The following is a 15,043-nucleotide window of genomic DNA, read 5'->3' on the forward strand; positions in this document are numbered from 1 at the left end:
CAATAAATCAGTGGCGACAACTGTGCTATTTCACATGTCAGGTATGCTCAAATAGTCATACTTCGCCACTGGAGAAGAATATCTGGTACTGCTCATATTAACGTACCTATCTGACATTGGTTCGTGGTCATCGCGTCGAATCTCACCGCTTGTATGTCTACAGACTTCTTTTTAAATTAGGTACTAAATTATTCTCACGATGCTGGGTCAACACCGAAACTGTGGTCTTTCCACGCGAGATCGAACCCAGAACCGTTCTTAGTAATTACCAGCTCAGCAAGCCATAAGTAGGAGGAAAATCTGGATTAGACATGCTTGTTCCCGACTTGGAAAGTGCCCGAGTGATATATCGCAAGGTCGCTTGCCGAGCTCTATGTATTACGTGCGCTCCATATTTCTCAATCAGGTCAGCGAGATGGAAAGTAATGTAACGTCATCCAGCTGCTGAGCATGATCGATCAGCCATTCACTTATGAGTAAGATTAAAGGATTGGAAAGCAATGTATTGTCATGTGCCATGCAGCAGCATAAAATACATTGGTTGTGGAGCTGGAGCACTGGGTGAAGTGAACGGAATATCATGCAAAAAAAGAAAAAAAGCGTGACAAGTTTAAGTGCACACACATAATGGCTAACTGGGACCTGACCTACAGTTTAAAGTAGGGTCTGAAGCATTGAAATTTGTCTTCATCAATGCTCGCGAAATGGGGTGGTCAATTGGCTGAGCAGAACGTGTACGAAGAACTACCATTGGCTGTTTAGATGTTAATAGTAACGGTCAGGGTTTTGTTCAGAATTCTCTGAAAAAAGCACAAGTTCATTTGTAGCGCCCAAATGACAATACATTTGTCTTTTATAATAAATAACTAATAACAAAGGGAGGGAGGTGTTGCAAATAATTATATTATAATTTAAGGGTGTGCGAGGGTTAATCACTGAGAAATGGTGGCCGCCATTGCTGCGTACTGTTTGGATGAATTTCTGACATTTTTTAAAAAGAAAATTTTTTATTTTCACATTTATTTACAGCGCTGTTACACTAATTTTCACGTATTTTACCATGTAATCAAGGGGTCCCGGGTTCGATCCCCGGTGGAGGCACATAGTGGTTCGGATCCCACTTTAAAACTGTAGGTCCAGTCCCGATTAGCCTTACTGTGCATAAAGTGGACTTAAAACAACAAATCAATCAATCACTTATCTTGTGCAAACATGGCCACAGTTCCATTCTTCAAACCAGTGATTGCGATTAAGGGTGAGGGGACACTTTCCCCCACACAAAGCTAAACCTTATCTACAAAGCGAAGTAAACTGTCCTTGCCAACTCCCCCAGCCCCCCCCCCCCTTCCAGTATTCGAACCAAATCGCCGCCACTGCTTCAAACTTAATCGTTCACCTCAAAATAGAAAGATACCAAGTTTGGATATTTAAGGATTAGAAAAGCATAAGCAAAAAACAACGATCACCCATGAAAGAAAGGAAAGGCACATTTCTGAAAACGTTAAGAAGAAGTATTTGGTAGTGTATATCTATTTCGCAAAGAACTAGAGTGGAATATTTGTATCAGCAGGCTTAAAATTACAAACATAATTCGCACCCTGATACTTTCGTGATAACGTATATTTATTAGGTTTATCTCATTGTGAATTTTTACAGCGTACACGATGATGCCGAAAGTTTACAAACTGAAAGTTCCTCTCCAGGAGTTTGAACTGAAACTTGTTCTATTTGTTACGTTTTTTCCCTCCAGTCTCTCGCGAATACTATGTCATCCGCTTGTGGGTAGATACTGTCAAGAGTTTCAAGACCCTTGTCCTCACGTTTTCGACCAGCTGTTACTATCTAGAAACGTGTCATCCAGCCTCCCTTGATCGTGACATCCCCGTCTCGCCTTGTCTTAATCCTTTGTGAAAGAACAATGAAGCGATTGCTGATAAGAGTTGCGTGAAATATGTCAAAACGAAAATTTGGCAACGTTGCGTGGAGGTTGAATCGATACTGCAGGACCAACTTCGGTCGTCATGGCAACCGCATGCTTCGGGCGTCCGAGTCTACCGGGGTCCCTGATCCCCGTCGTCTTCCGGGTTTTGTCAAAGTCCGGGAGACTTGTCTAAAACTAGGCAAGAACACGAATCGTCCGTTTCCCTACCACGTGCCTGTTTTGGTGATCACATTAACTGTATCGGCCGCATAGAATGATTTATCCTTACCGCGACACCTATACCCTCTCCTTGATAATTATCCGTTCACACATGATGGTTGAAAATTTCAAACTTCAGAAAAATCACGCATCATAGAAAAATTACAAGATCTGCTCAATGTGCCAGCCTTCAAGTTCAAACGTCTCATACCACTGGACAAGGTTTTTCCATATCCTGGGGAACATGAGGTTCCATCTGCACACCAGTCTTGAACTTGAAATAGGATATATCTTGAAATTTCTCTATGATGCATCACTTTTTGGACATCCCGTACCTTTTCTTTTTATGCTGAATAAATATCCATAAATTTCTTGAGAAATTACCGTTGCAGATGGTTATGGCTTTCTTCCTTTTCTTTACTATTCTCCTTGCCAGCTTTTTATGTATTGGACCTCGGCATTATGTTCATTAGTGGCAAAGGGGTCGGCGATGATATTTACTAGTATAACGATAATACCATTAGACTGTTAATAAAACAAAATCCGATTAGAATGAAATATGTACAGAAATAATCTAGTAGCTAGGTATAGTCAATTCTCGATTCTAGACCTTTCATGTTCCTGGGAGGGCAGTTACTTCGAAGGGGTAGTTATTGGAATTTAGTCCGATCTTGATCTACCGCGTTAAAATTGTACCTAAACCACTTTTGAATGGCTACAGGTGCAAAATTACATCATAATAATTAACATATCTGGAGCAAGCGAAGGGAAACAAATCTCTGTGCAAGTAGTGACGCAAGATGGCTCCACCATTGAAAATGTGAGAGGGATCGGGATTGCATGGAGGGGGAAAGCGACTGCAGTTACTAGCCTTTGCAACAGTTTGTACTGCTTCGCTCTGCCCATTCTACCCCCTTTTCTGCCGCTATGTGCAGCCTTGCTTCAGAGAGAGATGGAACAGAGTATAATATAGCAGCTTCCTGCTGGGAAATTATGTAAGATCTTCATAAATAAAACTTTGTTTAAGACTGAACATCCTCTCTCCTGGCCAGGACTTAAACCCAGAACCGTTCCGCACTGTTTCTCCAATAACCATACAAACTTGTAACCTAAAAAATGTCACAAGTATCTAATAAATCACTATATCATTCTGAGAAAAGTATGAAAGTTTTTAAACGTTTAGGATTCATACTGTAATTCTGCAACAGCATATTGTTCAAGTCATGACGTAATCTAAATTTAGGCTCTTATGTATTGATAGTTATTCACACTCATATTTCTTCACAGGTGATAACACCTCAGAAGGTTGGAGACGTATACTTGTATGACTTGCCCCCGAACAGAGGGTCTCCTTCTCAGCAACCAAAATATGATGTTCCTCCAACGACCCACATCTCAGTGGTGGATGCTGGTCAAGGTAATAATGTTTCATTTATATAAATAATATAATGCATATTGTTTGCTAAGGAAAATGCTCAGTATAATCTTATATTCTGACACACCTGGGAAAATAGCAGGGTTACTAAATGAATAGTTAAGTAATTTAATTTGTAAACAATACAGACTTCACTGAAAAGTAAGAGTGGACTGTTGTATTTATACCTAATCCTTCGACACCCCCAGGAAATTGGCATAGTTTATTTCAAGTTTCAAAGAAAGCAGAAGTTTAGTTATTTTTACTGTTAATAACAAATAAAGTTCAGTTACTTACTATTCTAACAGAATAACCAAAGTAAACAGTCAAATACAGGAACCAGGATATGTTTCTTCACATTCTAGCACTTAATTCAAAGGGTTTGACAGATTTCAAAATTCCAACAAAATAGTTTCATGTGACAGGCCAAAGTACATAAACTTTATAACTAAAATTTCCCTCTAACTTTTAAAGCCTTTTGTTGAACGAGGTCTAAAAGTTAGTAACAAAATCGAATAATTATGCATTTCAGTACACTAACTGTATGAAATGTTAAAAAAATAATGCAATCCAGTAGTGCTATGGATATTGACTTGTCATGAGTAGAAATAAAATTGGTTTATATTAATTTTTTGTAATAGCTATTATTTTATAATAACAATCATAATCATGAAAAAATATATAAGTATTATTTCTACTATTCAAATTCTATCAGTGGCATAATAATAATATATCTTTATTGAGCGGGCGAGGTTCAGCGTACGCTGTTCTCCCACCTAACCCTTGTCAGAATACAGTCTACAGTTACAAACGGTATATACAGGGAGGTTATTGCAGCATGCCACCGCAAGAGCTTCGGCCGCTTGCCGGCCCAGTCATGCAACAGGTGCCGGCAAATTGCGTAACAGATAGCCCGTTACACAAACCGCTTGTTTTGTAATGTTTCCACTTTTCACAATTATAGTTACAATTACAACTTAAATAAGCACGTACCTTGTCGTAAGGATGCTGGAAAAGGTGTCCTCTAAAATACAAATATTTCTGGCACTTTATTTTTGACATGTAATCTTTCTTAGACACCGCGAGAGCGTCGGCTGCTTACCGGCCTTGTCATGCATCAGGTGCCGCCAAATTGCGTAACAGATAGTCCGTAACAGAAACCGCTTGTTTTGTAATGTTTCCACTTTTCACAATTACAGTTACAATTACAACCTTATTTCAGACATCTAATCTTTCTTAGACATCTCTACTTTATCCTCGGTTGACAGAAAGGGAAGACAGCATCGCGGCGCATAAAGCAAACCGAAAGTGTAAAATTATATTTAAAACTAATAATAATGATGATCACTAACCTTCTGTGTTATAAATGATGTTGAAAATGACCTCCTTCAACACCAATACATTTCCGGCATCTGCGTATGAAATTCCTCTGAACATCCATAAGCTCCTCAGGTGTGATTCTGGCAATTTCTCTTCTCATATTTTCTTTTAAGTCCTCTATTGTACGCGGGTTATTCTGATACACTTTGTTTTTTAATGTTCCCCATAAATAATAATCACAAGGAGTAAGATCGGGGCTACGAGAGGGCCACAACTCAGTACTGATAATTCTGTCCTCAAAAATCTCGGCAATAAAATTAAGTGATTCATAAGCAGTGTGAGCAGTAGCAGAGTCCTGCTGAAAAAATGACTGCTGGCATTCAATGTCCGTTAATTGTTCGAAAAAAGGTTGTAGTATGTCTCTTCGATACCTTTCACCATTGATAGTACCTTCATAAAAAATAGGCCCTATTATTCTGTGCGCATTCAAACCACACCACACACCAATTTTTGCAGGATGGAGCGGAACTTCATGCACAAGGTCAGGTTTTTCTGCGCTCCAATAGCGATTGTTTTGTGAAATAACTCGGCCATTCAATTCGAACCAAGCTTCGTCTGAAAATATGATTAATTCTGGATTTACTCTGCCAGCAACAATATTATCCAGCATCCAGTTACAGAATCGAACTCTAGTCGCGTGATCGCGCGGTTGCAATTCATGAACCACTGTAATTTTGTAGGGTTTTAATCTAAGTAATTTAGTGGCATTTCGTGCTGAGGATTTTGAAATGCCTGTTTCCTGAGCAAGCCGACGGAGGGATTTTTTTGGAGTATGTTCAAGTAGTTCACCAATTTCGTCTAGCTTTTCTTCCGTAAGAACACGTCGTCTGGAAACACGTTTCTTAGGTTCAAGAGATCCTGTCTCTCGTAATCTTTTAACGAGGTTGTAAACAGTATGTCTGTCCGGAACAGGATTGCCAGGAAATTTTCTTGCGAATCGCCTGACTACTTTTCTGCAAGAGTTCGTTTTCACGTAAGTATCGTACATAAAAACTCTTTGTTCAAGGCTATATTTGTTTGGCGGCATAACTAATGAATGAATAACAATTAACACACGATAAAGCACTAGCACTTAATAGCACACCAATAACACAGTATAAACAACACGAGTACTGATAAACGCAAACCGAAGTGAACACGTCTAAACAACTGGTAGCCGACAGCTGTCGCATTCGCGTAGTATCGAGAGGCTTCTCGCGGCTTACCACTACTCCGATAAGCCGCTGACGCTCTTGCGACATCTGAGGAATTTCGCTTCTAGCGTCGGATCTATAGACACTGGATGGACCAAATTTTGAGGGAAGCACAACAAAAGACTACTCTATGAGGATATGTAATGCTCCTGCCGCAACTTTGAAAAAAAAAAAATATGGAAATTACGACGTTCAGAAATTTTGCGTAATTACGGGGAAAATAGAACTTTGGGATTTGGCCCCCGTTTCCCCCTGGACTCACAATTGTCGGAATTTACATAAAATGTTGCTTTTTGTTCATTCTTACATTTAGAATTTAAATTTCTTAAAAAGATGCAGTTGTTGAGCAGTTATAGCCTTTTATATTCAGTTTATCCCATAGTAGCAAAAGGGGAAAAGTGCTTATTTCAAATGGCGCTCTCAGAAAGAAAAACGCACACAGTGTATGATCGCTACTTTACTTCAAAAATATTCACACGTTAAAATTAAGTGACACTGTTAAATAATTCGTTTATCTGCGCTTTCGTTTTGCATAATAATGTATACGTAACCTCCGCCCTCGAAAATCTTGGGCACGCCACTGACTCTAGTGTTCAAAAGGATTAATCTTGTGTTATCTGCAAAATAAGAGTCACGGTTTTGTTTATTCGAAGGCAAGACAAGAATGAAAAATTGAATCCTTTATGTTGGATGAGTCATTGCTGTCAGAAGCGATATGGGCAGAAATAAAGTGCCAGAAATATTTGTATTTTAGAGGACACCTTTTCCAGCATCCTTGCGGCAAGGTACGTGCTTATTTAAGTTGTAATTGTAACTATAATTGTGAAAAGTGGAAACATTACAAAACAAGCGGTTTGTGTAACGGGCTATCTGTTACGCAATAATAATAATAATAATAAATAAGTAAGAAAGATGAAAGAAAAACGTATGGACAATTTGAAATCAAATAAGAACTGTAAAGATACAATTAATGAGTATATGTATACACATACAACTAAATTCTAAATACAATTTTAAGTGTGTGTGTATATATATATATATATATAGGCACACACACATGTACACGTAAATGCATATTTGTTAATGTTTGATGGTGCAAGAATAGAAATATTTGACATGAAGTAATATCAAATTCTTACATTGACATTAATACATTGTGGGATGTATTTTTGCCACGATGCATACATAAAAGCAGCTTAAAAATTTGATTGATTCAGCACATAGGCATATATTGCCTGTCACGTGATACAAGGATATGCCCCTTACCTAAAACAAAATTGAGGACATATCTCCAGTAAGAAAATAAAACATCTCTATTAAAAACTTCAGTATTCATATTTTAAAACTAATTATTTCATTCATTGCTTAAGACGATCTAAAACTATATTGTCTGCGAGTACTACAATATCCTTGCCTATTGAAAGCGGAGGCTGTAAAGGGACACTCAGCACACAGCCCTGCGGAGGATTATACTGGCCGCAGGTCCAGATGCCAGAGCGTCGTCGGCCTGCAAGGAGCAGTTACGAGGGTGCACAATATGGAAGTGAGGTTGGCATGGGTGCCTTCCCAAAAAGTCATCCCTTACACCCCAGCTAAAAATTTGATAACTGTAACAAGTTGTACACAGGCTGGAGAATTAACTTAAATAAATACTCTCCAGGCAATTGCTACAGCCATAGGTGTGTGTGCAGCCCTGAATATTTGGTGCTGCCAAATCTACCGCTTGTTGACACTTGGCTGTATTCAACAGAGATGGCTGGAAACCTGAGAATATATATGCACCTGACCAGTGTTGGATGTCAAGTGTTTCCACCCCTTCCAGACCATTTGAATTCTACTTCTAAAATATTTAGTTATTATTAGGTCAACAAAGATGTTTTAACTGTAACTTTATAAGTGTTATGCAACTTGGGAGTTTTCACTTGGCTTGAAATTAGTTTCAGATCCTAAACACCTCCAGAAATGCAATTTTAGGGACTCTAAAATGTAAATAAGAAATTGAGAGCAGCTGCGATTCTTATTCTTGTCAGTTCTAATAGCACAATCTGCAGATGATGTTGGTAACTACACTGCTTTGATATTAAATGTTACTACTCAGTTTTTTTTTAATAGACCAATGTGACTTATTTTTTACACAGCTGACAATTGATAACATGAACTCAGTGCATCTTGAATCTATTTCAGGCAGCTATGATGTTCCACGAACCATAGGAGATGGAGCAGAATCAGCAGGCAGCGGTGAATCATACGATGTTCCTCGTTCACAGAATATCTTGGCTAGTTACGACACACCACGTTCCTGGAAGCCAGGTCAACACCATGCACGCGATTCCATAGACAGCTACGACGTGCCACGACCACACCCTGCTATCATAGGGGAAGCTGCGACTACAGAAGGCAAGCAAGAATATGATGTTCCACGGTTGACGCCATCGAGTTCCGCCAGCTCCCTAACGGCTGCATCCGATTCGGTATCCCTATCTCTATCCAGTGCGGGAGGTTCTAATCGTTCTAGTCTTGAACACCCTGTTTACGTAGCTCCAAGTACTGACAAGCGTCGTGTGGGTCAGTTTATCGCAGACTCTTCGCAGTATGACATTCCCAGGCCGGTAGGAAACGTTCCTCTTGATATGTACGACCAGCCTCGTAGAGTTGCACAAGATGTTGTTTACGATGTTCCACCGCAAGTTACTCGGGACGTCACTTCGGTCGTTCCATCACACACTGAACCGGTGACACCTCGCGTGGCTGTTGGTGTAGTTACGACCAGCAGCGAGACAACCGTAACTCGCGAGTTACCTTTAGAGTTAGGATCGGCAGTGGACACGTTAGTTCGCCTGCAGCAGGAGGTGCACAGTTCCATAACACGTCTTCTTGGTTTTGTAAGTCCAAACTGGAGATGTCGGGAAAAGTTTGAAGGCAAAGTGTATGAAGTGAAACTAGCCGTTGTTCGCATGCGAACATCGCTGCAAGACTTTGTTGAATTTGCAGAGGGCTCTTTGGGCAATGCAAGGCGTGCAGCAGATAAAACCCTTGCCCCAAAACTGCAACATCTAATCCAGATGCTTCAGGATTCCAACAAGCTTGTTCAAGAAGCAGCTTCTGCTTTAGATGCTCAGGAATGGTCCATCACAGCTTTGGCCCGACCTGACGATTCTGGAACCCCAGATTCTCTGGACCAACTGGTTGCTTGTGCCCGAGCACTCACGGAAGATGTTCGTCAGACGTCATCGTTCATTCAGGGCAATTCGACTCTTCTCTTCAAACGTTCAACATCTTCTCCCATGCCGGAAACACCACCAAAGAAGGCAGGCCAAGAACAGATCATACAAACACCTTTAGGCATGAAACCTGAGCACGAGCAACATATCATAGGTAAAGAAACTATGGAAGACTATGACTATGTTAATCTTGAATCACGAGAAAGTGTTGCGAAGCAGCATGCAGAGATCAGAGATGCTCTCCCTGCCGACCTACGCAAATCGTATGACACTTTGATAAAGGAATCGGAAGTACCAGTGGATGGAGACCACACAAAAATTCGACATGTTGAAGTGGTTGGTCCAACATGCCTCGATCCTAACGACAAGCAGGTTCTACAGTTTTATGCAGCGCAAACAGTGAATCACGTAAACTACCTCACGAATGCAATCGATGCCTTTCTCCTCACGATCGAACACAACCAACCTCCGAAAATATTCCTTGCCCACAGCAAATTTGTAGTACTCAGTGCTCACAAGTTGGTGAATATTGGTGATACTGTGTTTCGGAATGTGGTGCAGCAAGAAGTGAGAAACAAAGTACTACACTGTGCCAATAGACTGTCAGAAGCCCTAAACGCCACGGTTCAGAAAACCAAGAAAGCAGCTCTTCAGTTTCCCAGTGTGACGGCAGTACAAGAAATGGTGGACTCGGTTGTCGATATTTCCCATCTAGCTAGGGATTTAAAAGTAAATATCGTTCAGGCTGCTCAGTATTAAATATGGTATTTTGTACGTTCCACAGCACATTTTTAGCCCAAAGAAATAATAACAATTACGTTGAGATAATTTGCACTATGACCACTGCCAATTTGCACTGTCATATTTATAATTTTTGCATGGAGATAGTGGACGGGAACCAACAAGGCCAAAAGTAAGTAGCTACATAGAAAGATAATATTCTAAACCTATCCTAGAACCAATGTATCTACTAGACGTAAATAGATTTCCTGTTAATATAATGTACAGTAGGTTCTGCATTATCATATTTCTCCAGTGTTCTCATTCCCTATTGCAATGGTGATTCTATTTACTGAATAAATATTTAGGATTCTAAATAAAAGCTCACTCTGTACTTTGACACTTGGGAACAAAACTTAAGGTCTTAAATATGTTGGGTTCACGTGGCAGTTGCATTGGAAGCAGTGATCATGAAACAAACTGGTGGTCAAATGTGGGATGTGGCAGATATAACTACAAGAACACTACGCAAGTGAGAATGTAATGGATTCCAGAAGGCTGTGATGATGAGAAGCTGTAACGCTTTGGTATTATACGATGTGTTGCATTCCCATTGTGTCCAGTGTGTACAAACAGTGAAATAATGTATTGTAATGTATTGATTGTATTTAATTGTGTAAAGACTGATTCGAAACATTGATTTAGAGGTACATATTGCAATGGGTTATAGTGTTATGTATCATGATTGTATCTGTGGTAAATTTTTGATCCATGGAATTTTTACACTCCAAGTAGCTGCATATAATTTTTTTTTAGCACTTGTTATGATGAATGCACTGGTTTTTAAGAGTTAAAAAGTGCATTTTGCAACAAACACACACACTTGTGTACCAGTGATTACACCAAATACACGGAACATAATTTTCCAGACAGGAATTCATTGCAAGTTCCTCATTCCATATTGCACATTTATTTTTTGTTTACAAGTTGTTTTAAAATGAAATAATATTTATTTATGTATAGCTTCAATCTACATCCAGTATTTTTCTCTGTGGCTCAGTATCATATTTTTGAACCATTTTTTTTTTTTCAAACATTCCTAAAACTGAACCAAACAATGTTCAGAATTTCCATTTTTAAGATGGAGACCTCAAATGTGTCACGTACAGATATTTTTGAAGTACACACATGGTCAGACACTCAATGAAACAAACAAGGTACAATATAAAAATGTTATGTTTCCCATTTAGCCATTTCATGTGTGTATTTATATGTGCACTAGTTGTCCTTTCTTGGTCTCTTCTAACTACAAGAAAGCTCTGTTCGGCAGTGATGTATGTCAACTATTACTGATCTTACTTTGAAATTAATGAATGTACACAAGGTGCCACTGCTTTTCCAGTGTGTTCAATTTAAAATTGTACCGCACTCCGTACATGAAAAAAAATGTTTTGAACAAAAGAGTCAACCTTCTCCCAGTAAATTATAGTTAAAGTTGTTAATAATAAAAAAATACCCATTTTTATGAAACTATATTTACCGAAGTAGGTTAGGAGTCACATTCATCTAAGCCCGACCCTGTGGCCGAGTGGTTAGCACATCGCGCTGCGACGCCAAGGGTCCCGGGTTCGAATCCCGGTCGGGCTTGGTTGTTTGTGAATGTCCATTCATCAATTTCATCATTTCATCACTCATCCCCATCTTCGCAAATTAGCCAAGAGGCACAAAACGCGAAGTAAAATAAACTAAATCAAATTAAATCAAATCAAATCAAACATTCATCTAAATTTTAAGAAACTGGCATGATGCTTTTCCAGTGGGTACAATTTTAAATTGAATGCACTGTACTTCAGACATTATTCACCATAACTGCTTTTTTTCCCCCAAGGCACTTATTCATTGGTACAGAAACATATGACATAATTCTATCCATTTTGCAACCCACTAGCAACTAAGGGCCTTGAACACAAGCATGCAATTATGTCACAAGTACAAGCATTTCTATTATTTTGATAAGTTGAGAGAAACTTAAGTACTATTACTAAAATTAAAATATATAATTTTTAAAAATTTACACTTGAAATACCAGTTTACCAAGAAACTTCCAACTTTCAAACATGACCCTTTTGTTCATATTAATGTTAAAGAGACCCAAAGCATCAGGTTTTTCCATGTATTAGAAAACTATTCCATACTATTAGCTTTTATATAACTCAATACAGATTTGAGACTTGGGTTTTATTTTGTTTACACAAAAGTGGAAAATGTAGACATGCATACACCTCCAGCATGTGTACTTAAGCAATTGCAAATTGAAACCAGTGCTTTGTGAAAAGTGTAACAGAAACATCATTAGAATGACAGAAATGAAACTACATATTTATTCAGTATTTAAGAATAATACTTGTGGATACAAGCATAATTAATTAATGTTTGAAAAATGTAAGTACTCTGGGTCTCTCTTTATAACTTTGTAAAGAATAACTTGAGAGTAGTAACATGTAACAAAATTTCTACAAGTACACTAGGCGTTATTTTTTATTTTAAAGAAATCTTAAATATATGGTGTTATTTTCTACTTCAGAGTTTATTCACAAAAATATCAACTAAAAAATTGGAAATTATACTGCATTACTGCAGCATTAGCTAATGAAATAAAGAAATTAAAAGGAATTTGCAATTTTTCTATCATGACCATGAGACATAAAGCAATGTTCAAGTACATTTGTAATTTTTTTAGGTTAATATGTTATGAGACTGAACAGTGATAACCAAACTTGAATGTAAATGAAATGCTGCTAATGCTAATATAATGGTGTGAAAGTAGTGATGAAAGGAGGATCACACAGTGCTAGATAATTTTTAAAATGCTATAATTTTTTCCCCAAGTCTTTCTCACTTTTTTAAAGAAAAATATTGAGTGTTGTACACAAGCCATGCTTTACCTAGCTGTAATGTACAACTGTACAAATACAGTTTGAACATTGCTAAATACACTAGTAGCATATATAAAAAATAAAGCTGTATTTGTGTTTAAACAGTCTTTCACAGGCTATTGTTTGAAAGTACAATATACACATACATATATATATATACATATGGATTACTCTTACATGGAAGGGCTTGTATACAGATGGAAGCAAAACAAGTGATAAGTAAAAAAATAAACAAATCAGCTACTTGGCATTTTTTACATAGTTTCGCATGTGCAGCTTGCATTTTGTACAAGGAAATAGGATTTTGTTAATTTTTGTACAATGTCTTTTGTTGAGAAGTTTGTAATGTTTTTAATTGTACAGATGAAATTATTACAGAAAAATGTTTATAATGTAAATATTAGCTTGCATACAAATAAACATTGGTTGAAGTCTCGCGAGACCGACCATTGAAATAAGCTAGTACCAGCTGTACATAAATGGATGTATGGTTGTGCAAAATGGTACAGGACCATTTTATGTAGAATGCAAGAATGCTTTGATGTTTTAAGAAAATTGTACCTGTTTTGTGTGTATGAGTGTATGTGTGTACGTGTATTTATCCAAATATATACAAATTTTAAAAGAATGTTTCTCGAGTACAGTAACTGAGTTTCCTAATGTCAATTCCCCAGATTAAGAGTGAACCAAGTTGCAAACAATGCCTACACTCTGTGTCATCGCATGAACCACCTACACTTACAAAGCAGCCACTGTGGTTAATAAAACCTAATCTATTTTGAGACAATAAAATGTACTATGATCTACAACTAATCGTAACTACAGAGCATTCGAGAAGCCCTTGCACTCAAAGTTTGAGAATGTTCCAAATACACAACTATGGCTGCCAATTAAAATAACATTATTTTGTTAAAAAAACTACCCAACACAAAAACAGCACAATGAAAGGGGCATTGAAATTGGTCATGAGTTTCAGCTCCTTCCTGGAGTGATCTGTGTTTGCAGATAATGTACAGGGAGTTGACATGGTACGGTCCAGTTTGTGTTAGGGGTGGAGATATCAATAGGAGAAAAGGAGGACTAGAAAAGTGGAGGAACATTGCAGAAAACTGTCGAGAAGTTACAAGAGTTCCTTAATAACTCCCTTTTTTTCATAAAAAACAAAGCAAAATAAATACAATTTTGTTCTCGTAATGATTGCTTTGTTTTTAAAAGGGAATATAATTTAACTTAAATATTTTTGTACAACAACAAAAACACAACTTAATGTTAATAAAAACATTAGTTATGTGTTCAACAAAAAAATTGCAAAGATTGCTCTGAGGATGTGTAGGCCAGATAATATTTTTAAGTGAAATACTCCCTCTGTTCCGTAATATGGTATAGACACAGGATGAATGCACTGATTTATTGCACATGCGAGTAGTGGTTGGATATGATTGTGTGTGCAGTAGTGAAGCGATCCTTCATCCAGTCAGACGTTCACTGTGCAGAGCATACTACAAGCCGTGCAAAGGAAACAGATACAGAGCTGAGTATGGATGTCAGTCAAGTGGGCACCCGTTGTGGCATTCCAGGACGAGGAAACACACCAGTAACCGAGGCAAATGTGAGTAGAAACACCAAAGCAAAACAATTAACAGCCGAATGTCATAGTGCTATTCTACAATTCCCACTCCAATTCAAGGAAAATGGAATAAATAATGTGGAATAAAATGCATTATTATGAGTATGAAATTGTAAACCACATTGTAGCCTATACCTAACATACAGCCTAACCCTCTAATGCTTTACAATGTAACATATCTATACCATATTGTGGAACAACATAAAAGGCCTGTTTCTATACCATATTATGGAACGGAGGGAGTATATTGGTTCTTTCATTATCCTGAAGAAATGTCTAAGGGTCAACATGCCATGCAAGCATCTTGCAAGATTTGGAAGTGGAAACACTAGCAACACCTCTCTCTCTCTCTTCACTTGCTACATTGCGTTACGGAACAGCAACTATACTTCGGCTGCCATAAAGGCAGTCC

General features: G+C 38.1%; 1 protein-coding gene across 3 annotated transcripts in view; it reads left to right on the top strand.

Moving 5' to 3' along the window:
* p130CAS (Serine_rich_CAS and FAT-like_CAS_C domain-containing protein p130CAS) overlaps positions 1–13,614 on the top strand; it is a 114,058-nt gene extending 100,444 nt beyond the window's left edge. For all 3 annotated transcript variants that reach the window (XM_083143973.1, XM_083143972.1, XM_083143974.1), the window contains 2 exons: positions 3,428–3,557; positions 8,312–13,614. In XM_083143973.1, the coding sequence (XP_083000099.1) occupies positions 3,428–3,557; positions 8,312–10,107 (1,926 nt within the window). In that variant the 3' untranslated portion in view covers positions 10,108–13,614. The remainder of the gene's footprint in view (positions 1–3,427; positions 3,558–8,311) is intronic.
* The last annotated feature ends 1,429 nt before the right edge of the window (positions 13,615–15,043 follow it).

The sequence above is a fragment of the Lepisma saccharinum genome, chromosome 22 (assembly GCF_977018435.1).
Source record: "Lepisma saccharinum chromosome 22, izLepSacc3.1, whole genome shotgun sequence".
Classification (NCBI taxonomy): Eukaryota; Metazoa; Arthropoda; class Insecta; order Zygentoma; family Lepismatidae; genus Lepisma; species Lepisma saccharinum.